General features: G+C 34.0%; 1 protein-coding gene across 1 annotated transcript; it reads right to left on the bottom strand.

The window, feature by feature from the left end:
• Nucleotides 1-791: 791 nt before the first annotated feature.
• On the bottom strand, nucleotides 792-19,618 carry LOC120091503 (uncharacterized). The gene is made up of 5 exons (XM_090313756.1): nucleotides 19,613-19,618; nucleotides 19,426-19,521; nucleotides 2,223-2,390; nucleotides 2,052-2,114; nucleotides 792-1,037 (listed from the first exon to the last, which is right to left on the bottom strand). The coding sequence occupies exons 1-5, from the start codon at nucleotides 19,616-19,618 to the stop codon at nucleotides 948-950; spliced, it is 423 nt and encodes a 140-aa protein (XP_090169882.1). The 3' UTR covers nucleotides 792-947.
• Nucleotides 19,619-24,677: the final 5,059 nt, after the last annotated feature.

The following is a 24,677-nucleotide window of genomic DNA, read 5'->3' as shown; positions in this document are numbered from 1 at the left end:
GTGGAAAGAAGCAATCGAGGCAGAATTAAACTCACTTTCAAACGACAGGTTTTTGGATCAGTAGTCGAACACCAGAAGGTTTCAAACTTATGGGATACAAATGGGTATTTGTGAGAAAAAGAAATGAAAATAATGAGGTCACAAGATACAAAGAAAGACTAGTTGCATAAGGTTTTCCACAAAGACCTAGTATTGATTATGATGAGACATATTCTCCAGTGGTGAATGCCATTATACCAGGATGTTTAACTAGTTTAACTGTGTATAAAAGTATGGATATGCATCTTATAGATGTAGTCACAACATATTTATATGGATCTCTTGATAATGATATTTATATGAGAATCTCAAAAGGATTGAAGGTACCTAAAACATATATATCAAATTTTTGGGAATGATATTCAATAAAATTACAGAGATCACTATATGGATTTAAACAATCAGGACGGATGTGGTACAATTGCCTGAGTGGATATTTATTAAAAGAAGGATATCAAAATAATCCAATATATCCGTGTGTTTTTATAAAGAAATCACAATAAGGATTTTCTATTATAATTGTATATGTTGATGACTTGCATATAATTGGATCTCTTGAGGAGCTTTGAATATCTTAAGAAAGAATTTGGGATGAAAGATCTCGGAAAAACAAAATTTTGCCTTGGTTTGTAAATTGAGCATTTTTGTAAACGACCCTACCCTTTTAGGACTTAAGTTAGGCCGTTACTAAATATATGCATGCATGAAACTTAAAATGACACTCTTTTATGGTGAAGTAAATGCTAAATAAATAAGGTAAGTTCAAAAGTCCTTTATTAAATGCAAATATTAAAGACGACAAGAGAGTACCCATAAATCATAAATGTTAATAAATAAGTCTGAAAACAATCCTTAATAGTAGGTTTCAAATATCAAAACTGAAAATTAAGTAAAACATGAAAGGAATTCTAAGTCTCATGAGTGGAAGCATTAAAACTAGTCCTAGTGGCTCGATCACGAATTCCGCTTGTCCATCGTCGTTGCATCTCTGCCTTTACCTGAAACAACAATATGAGAAATAATGAGTATAAAATACTCAGTAAGTAACCCCACTACTGGGGTCAGGTTAAGCATCTATGTCCTCTAGATGCTTACTTTTGGTGGAACATATAAACTGCCCTAGTCCTCATGGGACACATACATGAAAAACTGATTTCTATCCTACTGTAGCTAAATATGCACACTAGTTTTTGTGAATCCCGAAGGAAACATAAACCGGTGAATCCTGAAGGAGACACAATCTAGTGAATCCCAAAGGAAACACAATCAGGTGAATCCCGAAGGAAGGAAACACAATCTGGTGAATCCCGAAGAAAACACAATATCTGGTAGGCATTCTAACTAATCAGTAAAATCACTATCATAGTTTCGACATCATAATTATCACAATATGGTTCTATGACATATATATATGCTTCAACATCATGGCTTTACAATCTACATACATGCCTCAATATCCACAGATCACATACAACCTCATAGAATCAAATATCATCTCATGTTAGCATTCAAGTATCTATGTGCACAAATAAATCTTTTAGATCCTCAATCATGAACATACATCGGTTATACTAAACTATCAGTCCATCATGCCATCGTTCTGTCATACTATTCATCTATCATACTAAATACATCTAGTGCCTGGCCTGTGGGCAGTTCCAGTAGTAAGATTACTTACCTTAAATTTGGTCACAATTTAATCCAAGTAATTAACCCTCTTACAACTCTTGGAAGACTTTGAACCCACCCTATAACATACATTACAAATATTAATTTAGCACCCCTGGTCCAAGTTCTAAACTCACCTTTGGGGTCTAAATCCAATTAACCAAATTATTTAAAGATCTTCAATTTAACCTTACCTAAATCGAAAATCCGCAGATAATATCAGACAGCCAACGAAACCAGCAACTCCAAGTAAGACCACATAAGAACGCAACCAAGTTTTAAAATTAAAACCAAGGCCTAATCACACATACTCGAAATATTGGAAAAAATCCGGGTAAACTCACCCAAGGTGTGTTATGAGGCACACCAAATCTACTAAACAATTCCAACTGGCGACACCTTAATACCTTCAAGAACATGAATCCAAAGTTGATACATCCTCAATCGATTGGTGCCAAAAGTAAATGAGCAGTTATTAATCAATTGAAAACAACCTCAAACAACAGAAATCATACCCAAGTTGATAAATCCGATGACAACACAAGCAACGACGGTAGCGACAAGAGGAATCCGACACAGAACTGGTCGATTGAAGGAGAGGAGCGGCACTGGCGGCGGCGGCTCCGGTGCAGATGAGTCTGGAGCGGCGCTGGTCGGTTCGTGGGCGACGCACAGAGGAGCAGCTATAGAGGCCTGCCATAGAGCTCGGATGGAGGTGGTCTGGAGCGGAGCTCGGGCGGTTCGTGGGCGATGCGTAGAGGAACGACTGTGGAGGCCTGCTACAGAGCTCGGGCGGAGGCGACGATTGGCGATCTGGTCGGGCTGAGGAGGACGACGGTTGGGTAAAAAAAAAACGAAGGGGGGTTTGGTCACGCATGAGGGAGAAGCGAATTTGGGGGAGGGTTATAAAATAATAATAAACTAAAAAGGAAATAAATATAAATTATATTTTATTCTTTTCTTTATTCTACTTTATACTATTAAATTCCTTGCTTCCCAAAATGAAATTAATTTCTGTCATTAATTAAATTCTCGCACTTACACTTGAAATCCAAAATTCCAAAAATACTCTCCAATAATAAAAATTACTGAAATTACATTAATACTAAAAAAAATACGGGGTGTTACAAATTTGCAGATGGAATATTTATTCACCAGTCAACTTATACAGGAAAAATTTCGAAAAGATTTTATATGGACAAAACACATCCATTAAATATTCCAATGGAAGTCTATTCATTGGATATAAAGAAAGATATATTTCGACCTTGAGAAGATAATGAAAAACTTTTTGGTCCTGAAATACCATATCTTAGTGTAATTGGTGCACTTATATATCTTACTAATAATACAAGATATTGCATTTTTAGTAAATTTATTAGCAAGATATAGTTCTTTTCCAACAAAAAGACGTTGGAACGGAATTAAGCATATACTTCGTTATCTTTGAGGAACAATCGATTTGAGTTTATTTTATTCAAATAAATCAAATTTTGATCTAGTTGGTTATGCAGATTTTGGATATTTATCTGATCCACACAAAACTAGATCTCAAACAGGTTATCTATTCACATATGGAGAAACTACTATATCATGGCAATCGGCGAAACATACCATAACAGCCACTTCCTCAAACCATGTTAAAATTCTTGCAATTCACGATGCTAGTCGAGAATGTATATGGCTAAGGTCAATGACTCAACACATTCGTGAAACGTGTGGCTTGTCTTCTAATAAACATCTTCCAACAATATTATACGAAGACAACACAGCTTACATAGCCCAAATCAAAAGAGAATTTATTAAAGGAGATAGAACAAAGCATATTTCAACGAAGTTTTTCTACACCAAATTCTATAATTTTTTAGATAGTAATTTTTTTTCAAAAAAAAAATATATTAGAGCTAAAAGAATAATGTTTTAAGATATACTTTTCTAATTGGAATTTCTAGAGAAAACAATAAAAATGTTATAGGTATTCTAAATCAAATTAAAAACCCTTTTTAGTTATTTTGAATAAGGGACGGTTTTAGACAGTTAGACCATGTTTACTAATACATAATCAAAATTAGACCACGGAATGAGTTTCCATTCATATATCAATCATAATAGACCTCAATCGCAAAGAAAATTGAATTGCTTTGAATCCATTTACATAGGTAGTTTATAATCATAATTTGATTTCTATTGAGGATATTTACATTGGCATTGTAATGGAATAGAAAATGTGTGACTACTATACTACTACGACCATTTAGAAAAATATATAGATCGATTGGTAAATAAAACAACAGAACGTAATGGACCAAAAAAACAAAAAAAAAAAAAAAAAACAAAGAAAGAAAAGAAAGTGTATTGTAATCGTTATATATATCGGTATCAATAATCAACATCATCTTATCGATAATGGTATATGGAAATTTATATACCTATTGATACCGATTTAAAGGCAACCAAAATTTTATGAACGATAATTAATGATGTGCGGGAGTAAAATTTGGAAACTTCGTAGAGGTTCGTAGAAAAAAGAGTAATGGTCCCACATGATAATTAATGGTAATAAGATTGATCACCTTGTCCTTTAAAATCGGATTACAAATTTCGTTGTGGGTCTCAAAATTCATTACGATTATAGAATGTTAGTAAATATTGATGAACATAACTACTAGCCTCACTTTTTATATTATCCTCGATTCATTCTGTTTACGACCTAGTAAATATGGCCTTAATGTTATTATAGTTTTAAAGAAACTGAAAGAGAAATTATGAGGATTGGACTTCCATTTTGATAAATATTTAAAAAAAAGAGAAATTGCATAAAATGACCGGAAGGGAAGTTCTAGTTGGATAAATAGCTTTTTTAAATCTTTAAGATTTATAACCAATGTTTTGGGAAAGACCCCATCTCCCTACTTAAATTTTTTATTTTTTCTCTGATCTTCAAAAGGTATCCCTCCCCTAACCATCCTTAAAAAATCTCTCAATTTCTATGCTTTAAATTCGATATCTACCTTTTAATGATTTTTTCAATTATCTCTCTTAGATTTTATTTAGATTTCCATAAATCTCTACACATATTGATTGACACATTTCAAGGAGTTCATCTATAAGAAACAAAGGGCGGAAATTATCAAATTTAATCCGATTGAAGGGACTAGAAAAAGCTCATATTTGAAAAATTATATAAAATGATGAGATGAAGAATAGGAACTTCTTGGAGGAAGAAAAAGGAAGTCATTTGTGAGGGTGAAGAAAAAATAGCGGTGATTTTGAAGGGATTGGGAAAAACATTTGACAAAACAAGATTTCCATTAGGATAAAGGATTGACATTTTGAAGTGATTGCAAACTTTGTTGTTCAATTGTGGACGTTGGTTCCAATATCTCAAACATGAAAGCATCCGTTTGGCTTTGCACATGTCATAACAATTATCTTAGCATAACGATAATGGTCTTCGCCTGAAGATTATTGAAGATTGAGAGCAACTGTCTTCAAATACAAGGTCTTTTGTGCATAATTTTATTTCCTGAAGTTGTTTTCTGGTCAAGTTAGTACAAAATATCTTGTGACTCGAGTTAAGATTTTAATTTTTAGTATATAGACGTATTTGCATACTCAATTTGATGAGGATTTTAGATATTACAAGGTATTTGTTGTTGGGTCTTATGCCCTAAAACTCATAGATAGTATATGTAAATAATTGATTGTCATCAATAAAGAGTTATCAATATTATTTCAATAAGTGTTATTGATTATGTTGTATACTTTTTGTCTTAATAACACTAAATCCAATAAACTAACATTTTATGATGTCTTATGAGTCTTGAACTGTATATGGAGACATACAGTGATTAATATTCAAGATACAACCTAAAGGGTTTATAGTATAGAGATAAGGCTGTGTACCTTATCTTGGTGACACCATGAATACGACCCATTTTGTATCGATTACACACACAATGATCCAACGCGTTCATGTAGGTGACATGTAAGTGGGGTTATTCTATGAAATGAGTTTGTATAAGATCGAACCGTGAAATAGTAACCACTAGATGTAACACCGTGACTAGTTAGGTTTCTATTTCAATAGGATGACCTACACAACTTAGTCTTAATCCTGAGTGTATTATGAACTTCTGTTCATGAGGGATTGTTCTTTCATTTGTATGGGTGAGAGTGACCAGTTTTATGACTTAATAAGCCTACCATTTTCGGATAAAATTGAGTGGGGAGCTGGAAACATAATAATACAAGATGAATTTCACTCATTCCTGACTTTAGGGTAAGGAGATGAGTGTCCCTTAAGTGGTGTCTCCAGGACTTGAACAAAGATCCATACCTTCTCACTGGCTCGAGAAGAGTTTCTATTTAATGGTTGGACTATAAAGAGGTTGTTCATTACATAGCACTGGTACTTAAAGATACAGAGGTAATCCAAGAGTAAGATTATTTGACCCAAATGGTGTTACAAACACTCGTGAATGACTAACTTGCTATTATTGGTCTATATTCAGGGATACAGAAATATATCTACAGTGAGAAGAGTGCAACTGTTGGTCTTTAGTGAAGTGTACCCACAGTTAATGAATATTAATTAATTTGGCTAATGAGCTCAGTCAATTAATCTCATATCGTTGGAGCTTCTGATCTGTAGGTCCACGAGGTCCGTTCCTAGCTCGTAAAGAGAATATAGGTAACTATGTCTTGAATTGAGTTTGAAATGTTCGAATTCACTTAGAAAAATAATATAATGTATAATGATGCATTATAATATAAAGTTTATATTTTATTTAAACTTTATAATATAAATCTAATTTTGGATATGATTCAAAATTAATTTATGGAGAATTAAATATATTTGAAAAAGTTCAAATATTAATATAATATGAATTAGATTCACATTAAAACTTTTGACTAAAAATAATGTGTATTTGATACACATTAAAACTATAGGTTATGAGAAAAATACAATTGATTATGATTCAATATAGAAAAAAAATTAAATATTTGATATTTAATTTGGTAATATTTAATTGGAGAATTAAATAATTATTTATTTTAATTAATTTAATTAAATTAATTGAACTATACTTATAGGGTATGTGAGAGATGTTTCATTTAATATGATTTAAATGAGATCATTAATTAAATTTATTAAACAGATAAATCCAATGTAGGGGAGTTATCTGAAACGTGGATGATCCCATATTTCTTTCTCTCTCTTGTGATCAAAAGGCACTGTGTGATTTTGATCACACACAAAACACAACATATAGAACAGTTCTATACTTTTTTGCCTTTCAAATTCTCCTACCCCTTCCCCAATTATCAGTTGGTTCCCACAAACCAAAGTCCTCAAAGATTCTCAGAGAATAAGATTGTAACCTTTTGGCGGTATTGGTTTCAATCAATTGGAGAATTGGTGAATTCAATCGAGGTTTCTACAAAGGTAAGATTTCTATCTTTTTTTTGTGGAATTATTGAACTACATGCTTAACCTAGGATATTTTTACAATAGGCTATTTAATTTTGGTCTCTGTATTATTTACTGGAATTTTCCAGTGTATGGGTATTTCAATCAAATAACGAGTAATGGTTTTATGTCTTCCGCTGCGTTAGGATTTTCATCCCTTCAAATGGTATCATAGCCATCTCGTTGAATTGATTAAGGTTTCTGAAATTTGTACAGAGTTTTTGGTGGGATTAATTGCATTATGAATGTGATTTTTTTGATTTTCATGTTTTTTTTATTTGATCAAATGTAAAGCCCTGTGTTTTTGGCATTTAATCATGAAATTTGAGTCCTCTATAAGTCCACAACTAGAATTAGGACTGTAATTGATGAAGATTGAGATTAATTTTGGCAAAAACGAAAAACAGTTGAAGAAATTGCCTAGAAATGCATTATGGTTTCGTAGCGTTGTAACGCTGCCCACGTCGTTGCAATGTTACGAAAATGCAATGCTAGGGCTATTGGGGTTGATGCCCTAAATCTCGTAGGGTCCTGTAAATTTGTAAACACTTATATGAACAAACATTTTGTGATTTTTAATATATGGTATTTTATTCATTTCAGTCTATGAAATATGAGATATTTTAGTTACATTAGCCACAAACCAATAAACTAAGATCCATGGTTATCGTTGTAACTTAAACAGGTATGTGGAGACATACAAGTGGATCGTGTTTTAAGTGATAACCTAAATGGTCTGTAGTATATGGATAAGGAGGGATACCTTATCCTGGTGACACTATAAGTATGACCCACTTTTAGGTGTTACAAATATTGTAAAGTGCTACAAATGATCTGATCCTGATCATTCATATATTAGACATGTGAGCGGGGATATTCTATACAAAGATGTTTGTATAAGATCAGACCACAAAATGTTTAGTCTCATTATATAACGCCGTTCATAATTGAGACTTTCATTTCACTATGATGATCATAGGTAACACGACCTTAATCCTGAGTGAGTTGTGAACTCCTGCCTATGAGAGAGGTCCTTTGATTTGCATGGGTGAGAGTGGCCAGATCATTGACTCAACAACCCTACCACTTTGGGGATTCGTTTGATTGAGGAGCTGGGAACTCGGCTACACAAGATAGAATTCACTTCTTCCTCGAAGCAGGGGTAAGTCGATAAATTACTCCTTTAAGGGCTGATTTCAGGGCTTGAACAATGTGGCGTCACACTTTCTCTTGGCCTGAGAAGGGTTTAGTCATAGTGAGACTATGATCTATTGTTCATTAGAGAAATTAGTGGTACTTAAAGAGTTAGATGTAACTTCAGGGGCAAAACGGTAATTTGGCCCAACTGTATTTACGAGCAATTTGTGAAGGATCATCGTATTGTTGATTGATTATATCTGTAATACGAAGAGTGTAGCTTTCGGTCTTTAGTGGAGTGTCCGGAAGTTAACAGATAGTGAATATCATGATTAAAGAGTTTAGTCAGTTATTTACGTACTGTTGGAGCTTCAAGCTACAGGTCCATTAGGTCCCTTTGGTAGCTCAATAGATTCAAATTGAGAATCAATTTTTTGGGTTAGTTTGAAATGTTCAAATTAAGAAGAGGGAATTTGATTATATATGATATAATTAAATTAATTCAATTATATATGATATAATTGATATGAAGGAACTCTAAAATAGAGAACCAGTGAGCGGAAGCGGATGGTTCCAAACTCCATTGAGAAATAACACATAAATTTATAGTCAAACAGAAGAGATTATGTATTAAACTAAATTACAACATGCTTCTTCAAAGTAAATACAAAGGGATCGAGTATAATACCTTTGAAGAACTCTTTCTTCACGTATTACCCTCGATCAATCACCAATGCATCCAAACAGCACGAACGCAATGATCAACACAACAAACAGCACAAACTGGAAAAATCTCGATCATAATCGAGTAAAAATCGATCCTCGACCCTCGAAGAAAACTCGACACCACCACAAGGGTACCTTGGTATTCTCGGTGTGAGAATCCAAAAGTTGTGGGCTCTATATGAATTTGTAGAGGAATTGAGGAAGTTAAACGATCGAGTAGAAGATCGAGTATGCGACAGAAGAAGGAGAAGTCCATCGTATAGACTTGCTACTCGATCGTGTAGCAACGAGCAACTATCGTATAGAATACTCGACGCCTATTGTTTACTCTCTCTACAAGTAATCTGATTAATTGATGCTTATAGCGTGTGGAATGATAAAATGAAAACTATTTTCATCTTTATCCATCAGTTAGCCATAAACCGTAAATAACCTCCCACTTAAGTCGGTTATTGAGAAAAAGAATTATTAATTACCATATAATTGATAAATTATAAATAAATACAATAACTAACTTATCATATTATAATCTATAGTTTTAATATTGCATCATATGCAACATATAAACCATAGTTCTTTTTCTATTTTATGGTATTTAATATAAATCATATTTATATTAATTTCTCTAATCAAATAATGTATCAAATACATCATATCAATTATATCACATATAATTGAATTAATTTAATTATATCATATATAATCAAAATCTCTCTTATTAATTTGGACACTTCAAACTAACCCAAAATCTGATTCTCAATTTGAACTCGTTGAACTACCAAGGGAACCTTATGGACCTATAGCTTGAAGCTCCAACGGTACGTGAATAACTGACTAAACTCTTTAATCATGGTATCCACCATCCGTTAACTGTCAGTGACTCCATTAAAGACCGATAGCTGCACTCTTCGCACTACAGATATATTTCTGTGTCCATATAATCAATCAATAGTACGTTGACCCTTCATAAATCGGTTGTAAGTACAGTTGGGTTAATTTACCGTTTTTCCCCTGTAGTTACATCTAACTCTTTAAGTACCACCGATTCCTCTAATGAACAATAAGTCATAGTCCCACTATGACTGAGTCCTCTCTTCCCAAAAAAGGGTGTATCCACTATGTTCAAGATCCGGAATCAGCCGTTAAGGGAGTAATTTATCTACTTACTCTGCTTCGGGGAAGGAGTGAATTCCATCTTGTGTAGTTGAGTTCCCAACTCCCCAATTAGACGAATCCTCAAAATGGTAGTTTTGTTGAGTTAGCAATCTGGCCACTCTCACCCATATAAATCAAGGGACTGCCCTCATAGGCAGGAATTTCCAACTCACTCAGGATTAAGGTCATGTCACCTATGGTCATCCTAGTGAAACGTAAGTCTCAATTATCAACGACGTTATATAAAGAGATTAATCATTTCATGGTCCGGTCTTATAAAAACTCTTTGTATAGGATACCTCCGCTCGCATGTCTCCACATGAATGATCAAGATCAGATCATTTGTAGCACTTTACAACATTTGTAACATCTACAAAGCGAGCCGTATCCGTAGTGTCACCAAGATAAGGTAACCCTCATTCTCCATCTACTACCGACCATTTAAGTTATCACTTAAGGCATGATCCACTTGTATGTCTCCTTATACATGCTTAAGTTACATCAAATAACCCTAAGATCTTAGTTTATTGGATTGAGTAAATGCTTATAAAATAACACTTATTTATTAAATAACAATATGTTTACAGAGTTTACAAACTATGAGACTACTAAGTGATTTAGGACACCATTCCCAATATGATAGGATGTATTTGATACATTATTATTTGATTGGAGAAATTAATATAAATATGATTTATATTAAATGCCATAAAAAGAGAAAAAGAACTATGGTTTATATGTTGCATATGATGCAATATTAAAACTATAGGTTATAAATATAATATGATAAGTTAGTTATTGTATTTATTTATAATTTATTAATTATGAGATAATTAAATTTCTTTTTTTTTCCAATAACCACCTTTAGTGGGTGGTTAGACGGTATTATGGCTAAGTGGGATAAAGAAGAGAAAAGAGTTTTTCTAATCAATCTGCACAACAAATAATCAGATTTCTTATCTAGAGACTAAAAGATTGAATCAAGTTTTAGTATACGATAGTACTTGTTCTAAATGATCAAGCATTGAGTCTATGCGATAGACTTCTATTTGCTACACGATCCTTCTGTCCAATACTCAATCTCCTCCTCCTCCTCCATTCCTCTTCCTTTCTATCCAAAATAAGCCAGAGCCTATAACTCTTGGATTCTCACATTGAGAATACCAAGGTAATCTTGTGGTGGTGTCTAGATCTATTCGAGGATCAAGTTTACTCATTGCTGGTGTTCGAGGGAGATCAAGTTCGAGTTGTTCATTGCGTTCGAGTTTGATCGAGGGAAATACGTGAAGAAAGAGTTCTTCAAAGGTATTGTCTCTCTTATCCTTTGTTTTTTATACGAAGCATGTTGTAATTTATCTTTAATGCATAATTATTTCTGTATGATTGTAAATGTTTGAGTTCTTTCACAATGGAGTTTGGAACGATCCGCTTCCGATCATAGGTCCTTTAGTTTTAGAGTTCCTTCAAGGGCTATGTTGCACGTGGTTCAGTTGCGGTCTAAGGTGGTTCGGTCCGGTTTAGCTGGTTCAAAGTTGTTTAGTCCGTTTTTGCACTGGGTTGGCTCGATTCGTAATTTTGGGGTCCGGTTCGTAGCAATTCAGGTCGGTTCGAGTTGGTCTATTCCGATAATGGAGTGACAAAAGTTTTTTTTAAGGAAAAAAAGCATAATTATTGTAATTTATTGCTTTATTTTATCCTAGGGACCAAATTACTGGGCCATTTGCTATTTAATTGCTTTATGAATGTCATTTAGATAAATCCCACCATAGGTTAAGCATGTTCATTCATTTTTAATATGTTATAAGTGTTATAATGTATGGTTTTAATACATAATATGGATATAATTTCAGGAGTTATTTAATATATTTTGATATGGAAAATATATAAAATTGGAAAAGCATTATGCATGACATTACTTAGGTAAATATAAATAGTTATATTTATTAATGTCTTGTATATGCTTGATGGATTTTCATGAGTTGTTTAATATAAGTGTTATATTAATAAAGTTGAAAATCAATTTGCATTGAGCATAACACATCCATAGTTTAATATAATTGTTATATTAAAGTCATGAAATGCATGTACTATGGTTTTCTTGTGAATTAGAATTTGATTGTTAATCAAGTAAACCATAGAAAACATGTTTATAGGGCTAATAATTAATTTTGTAATAGTTATAAAATTAATGTTTAGTAACCATCAACCTACAATAAAGAGTTGCATTCAAACTTAGGATCTAGGGAATTGAATTTAATTTTAAAATGTTTAAATTAATCTAGACCTTAGATCAAATTAATTTTAATAAGATTAGAATTACATTCTATTTTGTTTTAATAGTTTTAAAATATGACTAATAGGACAAACAAGACTTTAGGTTATAAGGGAATTCTATTGGTGAATTTCTTTCTAGGTTGGAGGTTCTTAAGATGGTGGTTTAGGGAACACCTCCTATTTGGGATCTGATTCAGAACTTAAGTTGAATTAACCTTAAATCTTGTTAGCATGCAACGTAACTAGGTTAATTAAATGGTTTAATTCACCTAGAACATTAGAGTAAAGACCAGATTATAAGAGTTATAATAAGCATTGACTTAGATAGATTCATTAGCTGGAATTTAACTAAGTATAATAAAAACCCTAAATTAATAGAACACTTTACTGGGCGAAAAATGGTATATGGGATATATCAATTTTTAGCTCTCACATCTCTAAGAGTTCACACCGTGAGATCCATGCTTGGCTTTAAGTCATTCTGGGCGCAACCTCCATTCGGAAAGTGTTTTCATGGGTCAATACCAAGGTGAATAGGGAAAGTGTTCATAGTAAGTGGAAGGAGGACACGTGTCAATGTATCCTACGATTTTCTCCATTAGGTTACATTGTGAGATTTCTATGGTTCGCCTGCATGTCATCCTGGAGCGACTATCCCTTCGGAGGGCCTGATCATAGGATTTAGAACAAAGCAAACTCCTATAATGGATAAAGTTTCTTAGGTTAATCTTCAACAGTTGTTTTTCTTTACAGTAGCTTGTTGAAGCGTACCTCTGGGATCTGAAAACGGTAGGGTCACACTTCCAGGATGACTTAAGCTAGTTAATGAATCATTGACTGAAAAACGATAGCTAAGAACTATAGGAATGAGAGTTATTTTGGTATTAGTAATTAACTGAGATTGTCTCAATTAAGGGGAAAAGTAGCTGATCACCCTTCGGTGGCTATTACTCTAAACCTCTAAAGTATCGTTGTAAAAACTAAATCAATAGTTTAATTAGGATTCTGTGGTTGCTTGTTTTTTGCTGAATTAAGTGGATACTTTTTTTTTTAATGGGTTAAGGAAAATATAACTAATACGGTCAATTGTTTGTTAGTTGTTTCAACATGTCTTCCACAATATTGTCCTTACTTATGAACGAAAAACTAATTGATGAAAATTATGCGACGTGAAAATTTAACTTGAATATCATTCTAGTTATAGATGATCTATAATTCTTCTTAATGAAGGAATGTCTTCCAATTCCCACTCATAATGCATCCCAAGCATTAAGGGATGCTTATGACTGCTGGACAAAGGCCAACGACAAAGCCTGAGTCTATGTCTTGGCAAGTCCGTCTAACGTGGTTACCAAGAAACATAAGGCTATGATCACTGCACGTCAGATCATGGAATCCCTTCATCCGATCTTTGAACAACCGTCCTCTCAAATCCAACACAAGACCCTCAAATACATTTATAATGCGCGCATGAAAGAAAGCCAGTCAGTGAGATGTTCTCGACCTGATGGTCCACTTCAATGTCGTGAGATGAATGGTGTGGTCATTGACAAGCAAAGTCAGGTATCTTTTATTGTGGAATCTCTTCCAAAGAGTTTCCTCCAATTCCGCAGCAATGTAGTTATGAATAAAATAGAGTACCATGAGTACCCTTCTGAATGAGTTATAGACTTATCAATCTTTTATGAAATGTAAAAGTCCAATAGAAGGAGAAGAAAATGTTGCCCATTCCAAAAAGTTCCACAGCGGTTCATCCTCTAGAACTAAGTTTATTCCCTTATCTTTTGATTTAACGAAGAACTAGAAAAAGAAATAAAGGAAGGGGAAAGCTCCCAATGTTGGGAAGGGCTAGGCCAAGACTAATGTGGTTGACAAGGGCAAGTGCTTTCACTACAATATGTATGGTCATTGGAAATGTAATTGCTCTAAGTACCTCACCGAAAAGAAGAAAGAGAAGGAAGGTAAATATGATCTACTGGTTCTCGAAACTTGTTTAGTGGATAATAACTATAATGCCTGGATACTTGATTTGGGAGCCATTAATCACATTTGTTCTTTGTTATAAAGAATTAGTTCTTTCCAATAGTTCGAGGAGGGTGAAATGATGCTCAAGATTGGAACGGGTGATGCCATTTTAGCTCGTGTAGTGGGAATTGCTAAGTTGTGTTTTTAGAAATAGTTACTTTTTCGAAAAATTTGTATACAGTTCCCAAAATTAAGAGGAACCTTGTATTTATTTATTGTTTAATTAAACAATTATATTCTGTTTCTTTTTCATTCAGTGAAGCGTTCATTAAGAAAAATGGTTTGACCATTTGTTCAACTGAACTAAAAAAAAACTTATATGTGTTAAGATCAACTGAATCAAAAGCACTTTTAAATCATGATATGTTTAAAACTGAAAAAACTCGAACAAAAAGGCAAAGAATTTCTCCAAGTAGCAATAATTCATATCTTTGGCATTTGGGATTATGTCACATAATTCTCAATAGAATCGGGTGACTGGTAAAGAATGGAATTCTAAGGGAGTTAGAAGATAATTCATTGCCTCCATGTGAATCCTATCTTGAAGAAGAAATGACTAAAAGACCTTTTAGTAGAAAAGATTATAGAGCCAAAAAGCCTTTAAAGCTCATACATTCAGATCTTTGTGGTCTAATGAATGTAAAGCTTGAGAAGAGTACGGATACCTCATCTTTTTCATAGATGATTATTCAAGGTATGGTTACTTATACCTAATGGGACATAAGTCTTAAACCCTTGAAAAGTTCAAGGAGTATAAGGCTAAAGTTGAAGACTAATTAGGTAAAACGATTAAAACATTTCGATTGGATCGGGCTGTAGAGTACATGGGTTTTGCATTCTAAGACTATATGATAAAACATGGAATCTAATCCTAACTTTGATCACTTGCTACACCTCTATAGAATAGTGTATCGGAAAGAAGAAATAGAACCTTGTTAGACATGATTCATTCTTGATGAGCTATGATCGATTGCCTAGCTCGTTTTGGGGTTATGCAGTAGAGACTGCAATTCATATCTTGAATAATGTTCCCTTGGAGAGTGTTTCTAAAACACCTTTCGAGTTATTGAGGGGACATAAACTTACTTTACGTTACTTTCGAATTTGGGGTTGTCCTGCACACGTGCTAGTGAAAATCCTAAGAAATTGGAACTTCGTTCAAGGTTATGTCAATTTATTGGTTACCTCAAGGAAATGAGAGGTGGTTTGTTCTATGATCCTCAAGAAAACAAGGTGTTTGTATCGACAAAAACTACATTCTTGGAGGAAGATCACATGAAATATCATAAACCACAGAGCGAATTAGTATTAAATGAAGCAATTGAAGAATCAACAAGGGTTGTTAATGTAGTTGGTTCTTCCTCAATTGTTAATAAAGAAACAACACTTTAGGTTAGTCCCGTCTTTCTCAATCGTTGAGAGTACCTCATTGCAGTGGGAGGCTTGTATCACAACCTGACTGCTACTTGGGTTTAACTGAAACTCAGGTTGTCATACCAGATGAAGGCGTTGAGGATCCATTGTCCTATAAGCAGGCAATGAATGATGAAGACAAGGACCAATGGGTCAAAGCCATGGACCTTGATGGAGTCTATATACTTCAATTTAGTATGGAAACTTATAGATCTACCTGAAGGGATTAAACCCATAGAGTGTAAATGGATGTATAAAAGAAAAAAAGATGTAGCTAGAAAGGTACATACTTCCAAAGCTAGACTTGTAGCAAAGAGTTATATGCAAAGGGACGAGGTTAACTATGAGGAAACGTTTTCCCCTATTGCTATGCTTAAGTCTATAATAATTCTCTTATCCATAGCCACATATCATGACTATGAGATATGACAAATGAATGTCAAGACTGCCTTTCTGAATGACAATCTTGAAGTGAGCATCTTTGTTGGGATTGATGTCCTAAATCTAGTATATCTCATGGTTTGTAGTTTTGTTAACACAAATTATTTATCTAATAAAATAAGAGGTATTTATTTGGAATTTAGACAACATTAATTCAATCCAATAAACTAAGATCCAAGGTTATATGATGTCACTTGAACAATATGTGGTTGACATACAGGTGGTTCACGTTCAAGTAAGAACCTAAAAGGTATGCAATAAATGAATGAAGATTGAGTACCTTATCTTGGTAACATTGCGGATACGACCCACTTTGTAATTGTTATATGAAATGTAAGTGTTACAAATAATATGAACCATATTGTTCGTGTAAAGACATGTGAGTGAGGGTATCATGCATAAAGGAGTTTATGCATAGACCAGACCACAAAATGAATAGGACCGAACCACAAAATGAATAGACTCTCTATATAACACCGTTACTAGAAGAGACTTACATTTCACTAGGATGACCAGAGGAGACTTGACCTTAATCCCGAGTGAGTTGTGAACTCCTGTTTATGACGATAGTCCTTTGATCCGTATGGGTGAGAGTGGCGATGATAGCTGACTTAATAAAGCTACCATTTTAGGGATTTGTCTAATTAGGGAACTGGGAACACAGCTACACAAGATGGAATTCACTCATTCCCATTCCTTGGGAAAGTAGATAAATTGCTCCCTTAATAGCTGGTTCTAGGTCTTAAACAATGAGGCTTCAGCCTCTTACTGGCCCGAGAGGTATTAGTTTATAATTGAACTTTAAACTATTTGTTCATTAGAGGAATCAATGGTACTTAAGGAGTTAGATGTAACTGTAGGGTAAAACGGTATTTTGACCCAGCTATAGTTATGAACATTTGTGAAGGGTCATCGCTCTGTTGATTGGTTATATCCATGGATACAGAAATATATCTACAGTGCAAAGAGTCTATTGCTCTTTAATGGAGTGATTGATAGTTACTGAATATTGATTAATTTGATTAAAGGAGTTTAATAAATTAATCTCATATCATTGGAACTTTTAATCCGTAGGTTCATAAGGTCCCCTCATTAGCTCACTAAAGGATAGTAATGAGAAATGATTTAAAATTTTCAAATCAAATGAGGAAATTTTATATTGAGATTAATATATAATGGTTAATTATAGATATGATCTATAATCCAAATTATGTAAGAAAGATACATTTGAATAAGATTCAGTATTAGATTTATATGCATTGGATTCATAAAACGATGTATACATGTAAATATGTGATATTTATATGTTAATTACCTCCATATTAAATATGATTTAATATATGGTCATTTAATTAATGTGCCAATTAATTAAATAAGGGTTATTTAATTAATTAGCACTGAGGGTATATAGAGAAGTACTTGGAGAAGGTGTTAACCCTTCTCCATATAAATATATCCTTATAGCCCATTTAGAAAAATGGGGTTTATTACACAAAAATCCTAGTCTCTAAGCCTCCATTTTCTTTCTAACTTCTTTCTAGAATTTTTCTACCCTTTTCCTCCTCAAAATTTCTTAGAGATCACTCTTCCTAGTTCTTTGGAATCCTGGAGAATAACAAGTTAACTTTGTTGGTGGTGTACTTCTTCTTGGAGAAGTTCAAGATCGTTGATAAAGGTATAAGAGGAAAGCTAGAGGAATTAACAAAGGTGAGTTTTGATTTCTTCTATTTTCCTTCTTTTCTAGCATGCTTATGTTTTATTTGAATGTTTATCCTACAAATGCATGTTTTATTTTACATTTTTTGTTTCACAAGAAACGAATGTCTAAATGCAGGATATTTACCCGCTTCAAAAGGCATTTGATTCCTTCAATCTTTATGTCTCAATTCGAGGAGTTCGTAGCCCAAGGTTAGGAGCAAAAAGTTTGTAAGCTGGATCGATCTAGATTATTAGGGATTGTAAGAACAGAATGCTGGCTCTATCTCAATCAACTTACATCGACAAAATGTTGACTCGATATTCAATACATAACTCTAAGAAAGATTCATTACCTTTTAGGCATTGGGTTTACTTGTTTAAGAAACAGTGTCCTAAGACATCTCAAGAAATTGAGAATATGAAACGTATTCCCTATGCCTTAGCTGTAAGCAACTTAATGTATGCTATGCCCTGCACTAGGCTAAACATTTTTATGCAGTGGGAATAGTCAGTAGGTATCAGTACAATCTAGGTTTAGACCACTATACTGCAGTTAATAATATCCTCAAGTATCTTAGGAGAACGAGGAACTACAAGCTAGTATATGGAGCTAAGGATTTGATCCTTACAGGATACACCGACTCTGATTTTCAAACTGAAAAGGATTCTAGGAAATCCACGTAAGGATCAATATTTACCCTGAACGCGAGAGTTGTAATATAAAGTAGCATCAGGCAAGGATGCATTACAGACTCCATTATGGAGGTTTAATATGTAGTTGTTTGTGAAGCAGCAAAGGAAGCAGTTTGGCTCAGGAAGTTCCTAAGTGATTTGGAAGTGGTTCAAAACATGGGCTTGCCTATCACTTTATACTGTGCAATAGTGGGGAAGTAGCCAACTCTAAAAAGCCTCGCAACCACAAACGAGGAAAATATATTGAGAGGAAGTATCATTTAATACGGGAAATTTATTAATGAAAAGTTGTGATTATCATAAAGATCGCTTCGAAGCATAACATTGCTGATCCATTTACGACAACTCTATCGGCTAAAGTGTTTAAGAGTTATCTAGAGAGTTTAGGTCTGCGATACATGTACATTATATAATTTAGGGCAAGTGAGATATGTTGAATGAATATATGGATGCCCTAGTTTATTGTATTCATTTACCATTCTCGTTGTTTTGAGTTTTGATATTATTTACATGTCATCCCCCCCTCTCGAGCCCGAGGAGAGGCGTGATATTAACTAATGCTACTTTTTATTGACATTATCTTACTAGTTTCCTTTTAGAACCTTATTTACTACAGCAGCGGAAAAAAAAAATCTTGCATGCTTTATTTAGGAAACTAGTTTACAAATTCAAGTTACATTTACATGTATGGCACTACCCTGACTACCAATCTTATCTAGTACTGTTTCTAAACTTGTGGCAGACCTTGACCAACTTTGCAACCTGGACTCTTCTGCTACCTGCGAGAGAAACATAGAAAATGAACCATGAGCTTTTCAAAGCTCAGTGAGTGGAATCATAAGTATAATATCACGAGATTCCAATGCAAACCTCCATCATACTATGAAGCTTTTCACAAACCTACCTACGCACACTGTGGATAGTTAACATTTCACATCTAAAAATATCAACCTATGTGCACATAGTTCTCCCTTTCATGGGCTTAGAAACTAGGCCCATCGGCCCTCTGACCATCCCATTCAAGGTTTTTCCTTCCCACAGGCTCAGGAACTAGACTCCTTGGTCCCTTGACCATCTTGTAAGGATTTATTTTGGGCTCAGGTTCTAGGTCCATCGACCCCCTGACCATCCCCCTCTTATATTCATCTCATAATATAAACTACAACATATTATTTCTAAATATGCTTAAAAGAGTAAAAGGAGAAACCACTCACAGTGACCCGCTGAGATTTTTCCTCCCAGTTCACCTGGTTTCCCTTATTTTTCCGTTAGACCCTATTTTAGAATTTATTCTTCCGTTGGACCCTATTTCAGATTTTATCTCAAGACATTTCCTTCTTAAAAAATGTGTGAAAATGTCTTAACCAGATTACCTTAGAGTTTCGCCTTGAAATTCCATGGCGAAAATTTCGAGTCTCGGGCTTACTCCCCTTGGCCCAACTGTTTCCCCACTGGTGAGCATGTCTCGGTTTTCCTTGAACTTGACAGCCTTAGAGTTAGAATTCTATTAAGGCAGCCCTTACACCAAATCTACACTTAATTTAAAAACTTTTGGTCTAAAAATCACCTAATTTGCATGAGTAGTCCGAAATAACTTCTCGTTTGAATTTAGCTGAGGCGTCTGTCCATACACCAGTTTCCTTCAGCACCTCTATTTGTACTTTCGTCCGATCAATGCCTCTTTTCCCTCGTTCAACGTATGAATATCTCTTATTTTCTCCTTTCTTTGTGATCTTTATGGACTTAAATGGTTTGTGGGTTAAAGCGAAGCGTTTTGCCCCTTTTATAGGCATCTCACTCTTTTCCTTTACCAGACACCTTCTCCATTAATCACAACCAGGTGTATTCCTCACATCTTGCCAACGCCCAGCCTCTTCCACCTCCTATTTGATGTATCTTTTCCCTACACTATCAATACAACCTTCATATCAACGCAATCTAAGGTGTCTTCCTTTTCCTTAGCCAACACTTAATGCTTAAATTTGCATGTCTTCTTGTGCATCCACCTTATTTGCTTGAGGCCTAAGATTTCTTCCCAATAGGCCACATGTTCGGATGATGATCTTAAATGCATTCATTCAATTTCATATGCGCCCATCTACCACAGATGCGTCCATTCAACTTCATATGTGTTCATCCAATCTTCGCGCCCTTGCGGTTTCTTTTCAAATCTCCAGATAACACCCTTCAAGCAATTGCCGCCTAGCATCTTTCCCCATATGTGACCTACTAACCTTGATGGTGCAATTTCCAAATAACGCAACCTTACCTTGTGCATTCGATTGACGCAACTTGGTCACATATGCTAGACACTCACAGAGCTCCTCCTTGGCCGCATGCCCTCTATCGTATGGCTTACCTTTGCCCTATGCGCTCAACTAGGATAATGACCCACACCCTTTCAGTGCATACTATTAGCCTTATCCTATGCGCCCACATGCCCTCGGATGTCCAACGCGTATAGCACATCATCAACACATAATAACCCTATGTACCGCAAACCTTAATAATGCAAGATGTTTCACCATGCGTCCACCATAGCTCGTCTCATCGCCGCATAGCTCATCGTCTAGTACCGCTGTCGCATAGTACCATCGCATAGTGTTGCCACATAGCACCATCGCATAGTGTTGCCGCATAGCACCATCGCATAGTGTTTCCTTTCGGCCACACTCCCGCCTTTTTCAACGCCCAAATAACCTCTCAAAGTCTAATGGCACAACACCAACGCCTAGCACAAGGCCAACGCATTGTCTAATACTTAGCCAATTTTTCCGAGCTTTACCCAAGAGTCAAGCTCTCAAATTCACACTGGATTTGACTTAGTTTTATTTTATGCGTTTAACAACAATCGCCTGGTTCCGTGTTAACTTTGCACTTAATTAAATTCCAACTTTCGAAGAACATTTATTCAACACTGAGAGTTCTTCCTTTTTAGCGCAGGGTTTCATACCTAGTCAGATTCTCCTAGTTATTAGTTAAACAGGGAAATAGGAATGCAGGTTTCATAGTACATCCCACTGACTAGAGTTTTAGTTCAGGTAGTAGTTTGTTGGATTTTATGCCCTAAAACTTGTTGATAGTAAATGTAAATGATTGACTGTGATCAATAAAGAGTTACCGATATTATTTCAATTAGTGTTATTGATTGTGTTGTATTCATTTTCTCTTAATAAACCTAAATCCATTAAATTAACATCCTAGGTTGTCTTATGAATATTGAACTATATGTGAAGACACATAGGGATCAATGTTTAAGATACAACCTAAAGGGTCCATGGTATAAGGATAAGACTGGGTATCTTATCCTGATGATACTATGGATACGATCCATTTTGTATTGGATACAAATGCAATGACCCAACGCGTTTGTGTAGGTGACATGCAGGTGCGAGTATCCTATGCAATGAGTTTTCATAAGACTGGATTGTGAAATAGTAACCATTTAATGTAACACCGTTGACTAGGTTTCTATTTCAATAGGATGGCCTTGACAATTTAGTCTTAATCCCGAGTGTATTATGAACTTTTGTTCACGAGGGATTGTCTTTTGATTTTTATGGGTGAGAGTAGCCAATTCGCCGACTAAATAAGTCTACCATTTTGAGGACAAGACCGAGTGAGGAGTTGGGAACATAAGAATACAAGATGGATTTCACTCATTCTCGACTTTAGGGTAAGTAGATGAGTATTCCCTTAAGTGGTGTCTCGGAGACTTGAACAAAGGGTTCGACCCTCTCACTAGCCCAAGAGGGGTTTCTATTTAATAGTTGGACCATAAACAGGTTGATCAAGGGCTGAAACGGTAATTCGACCCAGTTGGTGTTACGAACACTTGTGAAGGACTAACTTTCTATTAATGGTCTATACCCGTGGACATAGAAATATATCTGCAGTGAGAATAGTGCAGCTGTGGGTCTTTAGTGGAGTGTACCCACAGTTAACGAATATTGATTAATTTGATTAATAAGTTTAGCCAATTAATCTCATATCGTTGGAGGTTCTGATCAACAGGTCTATGAGGTCCCCTTCCTAGCTCGTAAGGGAATTGAGGTAACTATGTCATGAATTGAGTTTGAAATGTTCAAATTCACTTAGGGAAATAATATAATTTTCAAATACATTATAATATAAACTTTATATTTTATTTAAATTCCAATACAATAGGGGTCTATCAGTGCAAGTCAGGGATATGATTCAAAATTAATTTATGGAGAATTAAATATATTTGAAAGAGTTCAGATATTAATTTAATACAAATTAGATTCACAATAAAACTATAGATTAAAAATAATGTGTATTTGATGCATATTAAAGCTATAGGTTATGAGAAAAATATAATTGATTATGATTCAAATGTAGACAAAATTAAACATTTGATATTTAGTTTGGTAATTATTTAATTTAAGAATTATAAAGCTATAGGTTATGAGAAAAATATAATTGATTATGATTCAAATGTAGACAAAATTAAACATTTGATATTTAGTTTGGTAATTATTTAATTTAAGAATTATATAATTATTTAATTAAATTTTATTTAACTAAATTAATTGAACTAAAACTATAGGTTATGTGAGAGATGTTTTATTTAATATAATTTAAATGAAATCGCTAATTAAATTGAACTTAATTAATTAATTAAAATGATTAAACAAATAATTCCCACGTAAGAGAGTTATCTGATGTTCGTCTTTTTCTTGTGAACAAAAGGCACTGTGTGATTTTGATAATACACAGAATACAACATAAAGAACAATTCTGTAGTTTTTTCCTCTCAAATTCTCATTCCTTTCTCCCAATTATCAATTAGTTACCACAAAAAATAACAAAACGAGATTATATTATCTATCATTTTTTAGAAAATGTCCTCAAAGATTCTCAGAGAATAGGATTATATCCTTGTGGTGGTATTAGTTTCAATCAATTGGAGAATTGGCGAATTCAATCGAGGTTTCTACAAAGTTAAGATTTCTATATCTTTTTCTATAGAATTATTGAATTGCATGCCTAACCTAGGATATTTTTACAGAAGGTTGTTTAATTTTGGTCTTTGTATTATTTACTGGAATTTTTCAGTGTATGGGTGTTTAAAAATACCTAAATAAACAAACGAATAATGGTTTTGTGTGTTCTATTGCGTTAGGGTTTTCATCCCTGCATTTGTGTTGTTCAATCCAACTATGATTTAAATTGTTTAGTATTGTTTTTTTAGTATAGTGAATTGTGAGACTTAGTAAGACTTCATCTAATAGTGATTTTAAATATAAGGTATTGGTTGTGTTGGATGAGAGTATATTTGCAAGGAAAATTAATCATAGGTGAGTAAATTATATCAAGGGAGCTTGTAAAATTTTTTAGGTAAATGAATGGTTTTTTTTGTCTAAGAGTGTATTGGCAATGAAAAAAAATTCATGGGTGAAGCTTACGATTTCCGCCAATTTTGTTTTGAGATGATGGGTTTTAGAACTTCATTAAGAAACTGGTGCATCTAATGTAACTAGAAAATTGAGGTCGGAAGGTTTTTGAGTTTGGAATAGTATTCACCTTATTATGGCACAAAATGGCGACTATTAATTTTTCAGGATTTGGATGATGTGCTTTATGATGGTAATTGTCGCAGAAGTTATTCTTTTCATTAACATGGTTCTTTTTTTTTTTTTTTTTTTTTTTTTTTTTTTGTTAATTTGAATAAGATGTATTTGCAATTCTAGGTATGTATTAGCATCAGGGTATTTTCATTTGAATGTAAGATTTTTATAGACATAAGATCTTAATATTTTTTTAAATGGTGAGATTTTTTAAATTATCTTTCGTGATCAATAAGGAAGGTTTAGGAAGATTTTCTAATAAATTTGAGGAAGATTTTCTAGTAGTTTTTAGAATGAGTGGTTAGATAATAAGATTTTGTTTTATTCAACCAATTTTCTTTTAT

The sequence above is a fragment of the Benincasa hispida genome, chromosome 1 (assembly GCF_027475165.1).
Source record: "Benincasa hispida cultivar pf3 chromosome 1, pf3_genome.v1.1, whole genome shotgun sequence".
Lineage (NCBI taxonomy): Eukaryota > Viridiplantae > Streptophyta > Magnoliopsida > Cucurbitales > Cucurbitaceae > Benincasa > Benincasa hispida.
This window is presented reverse-complemented; position numbering and strand designations above follow the sequence as displayed.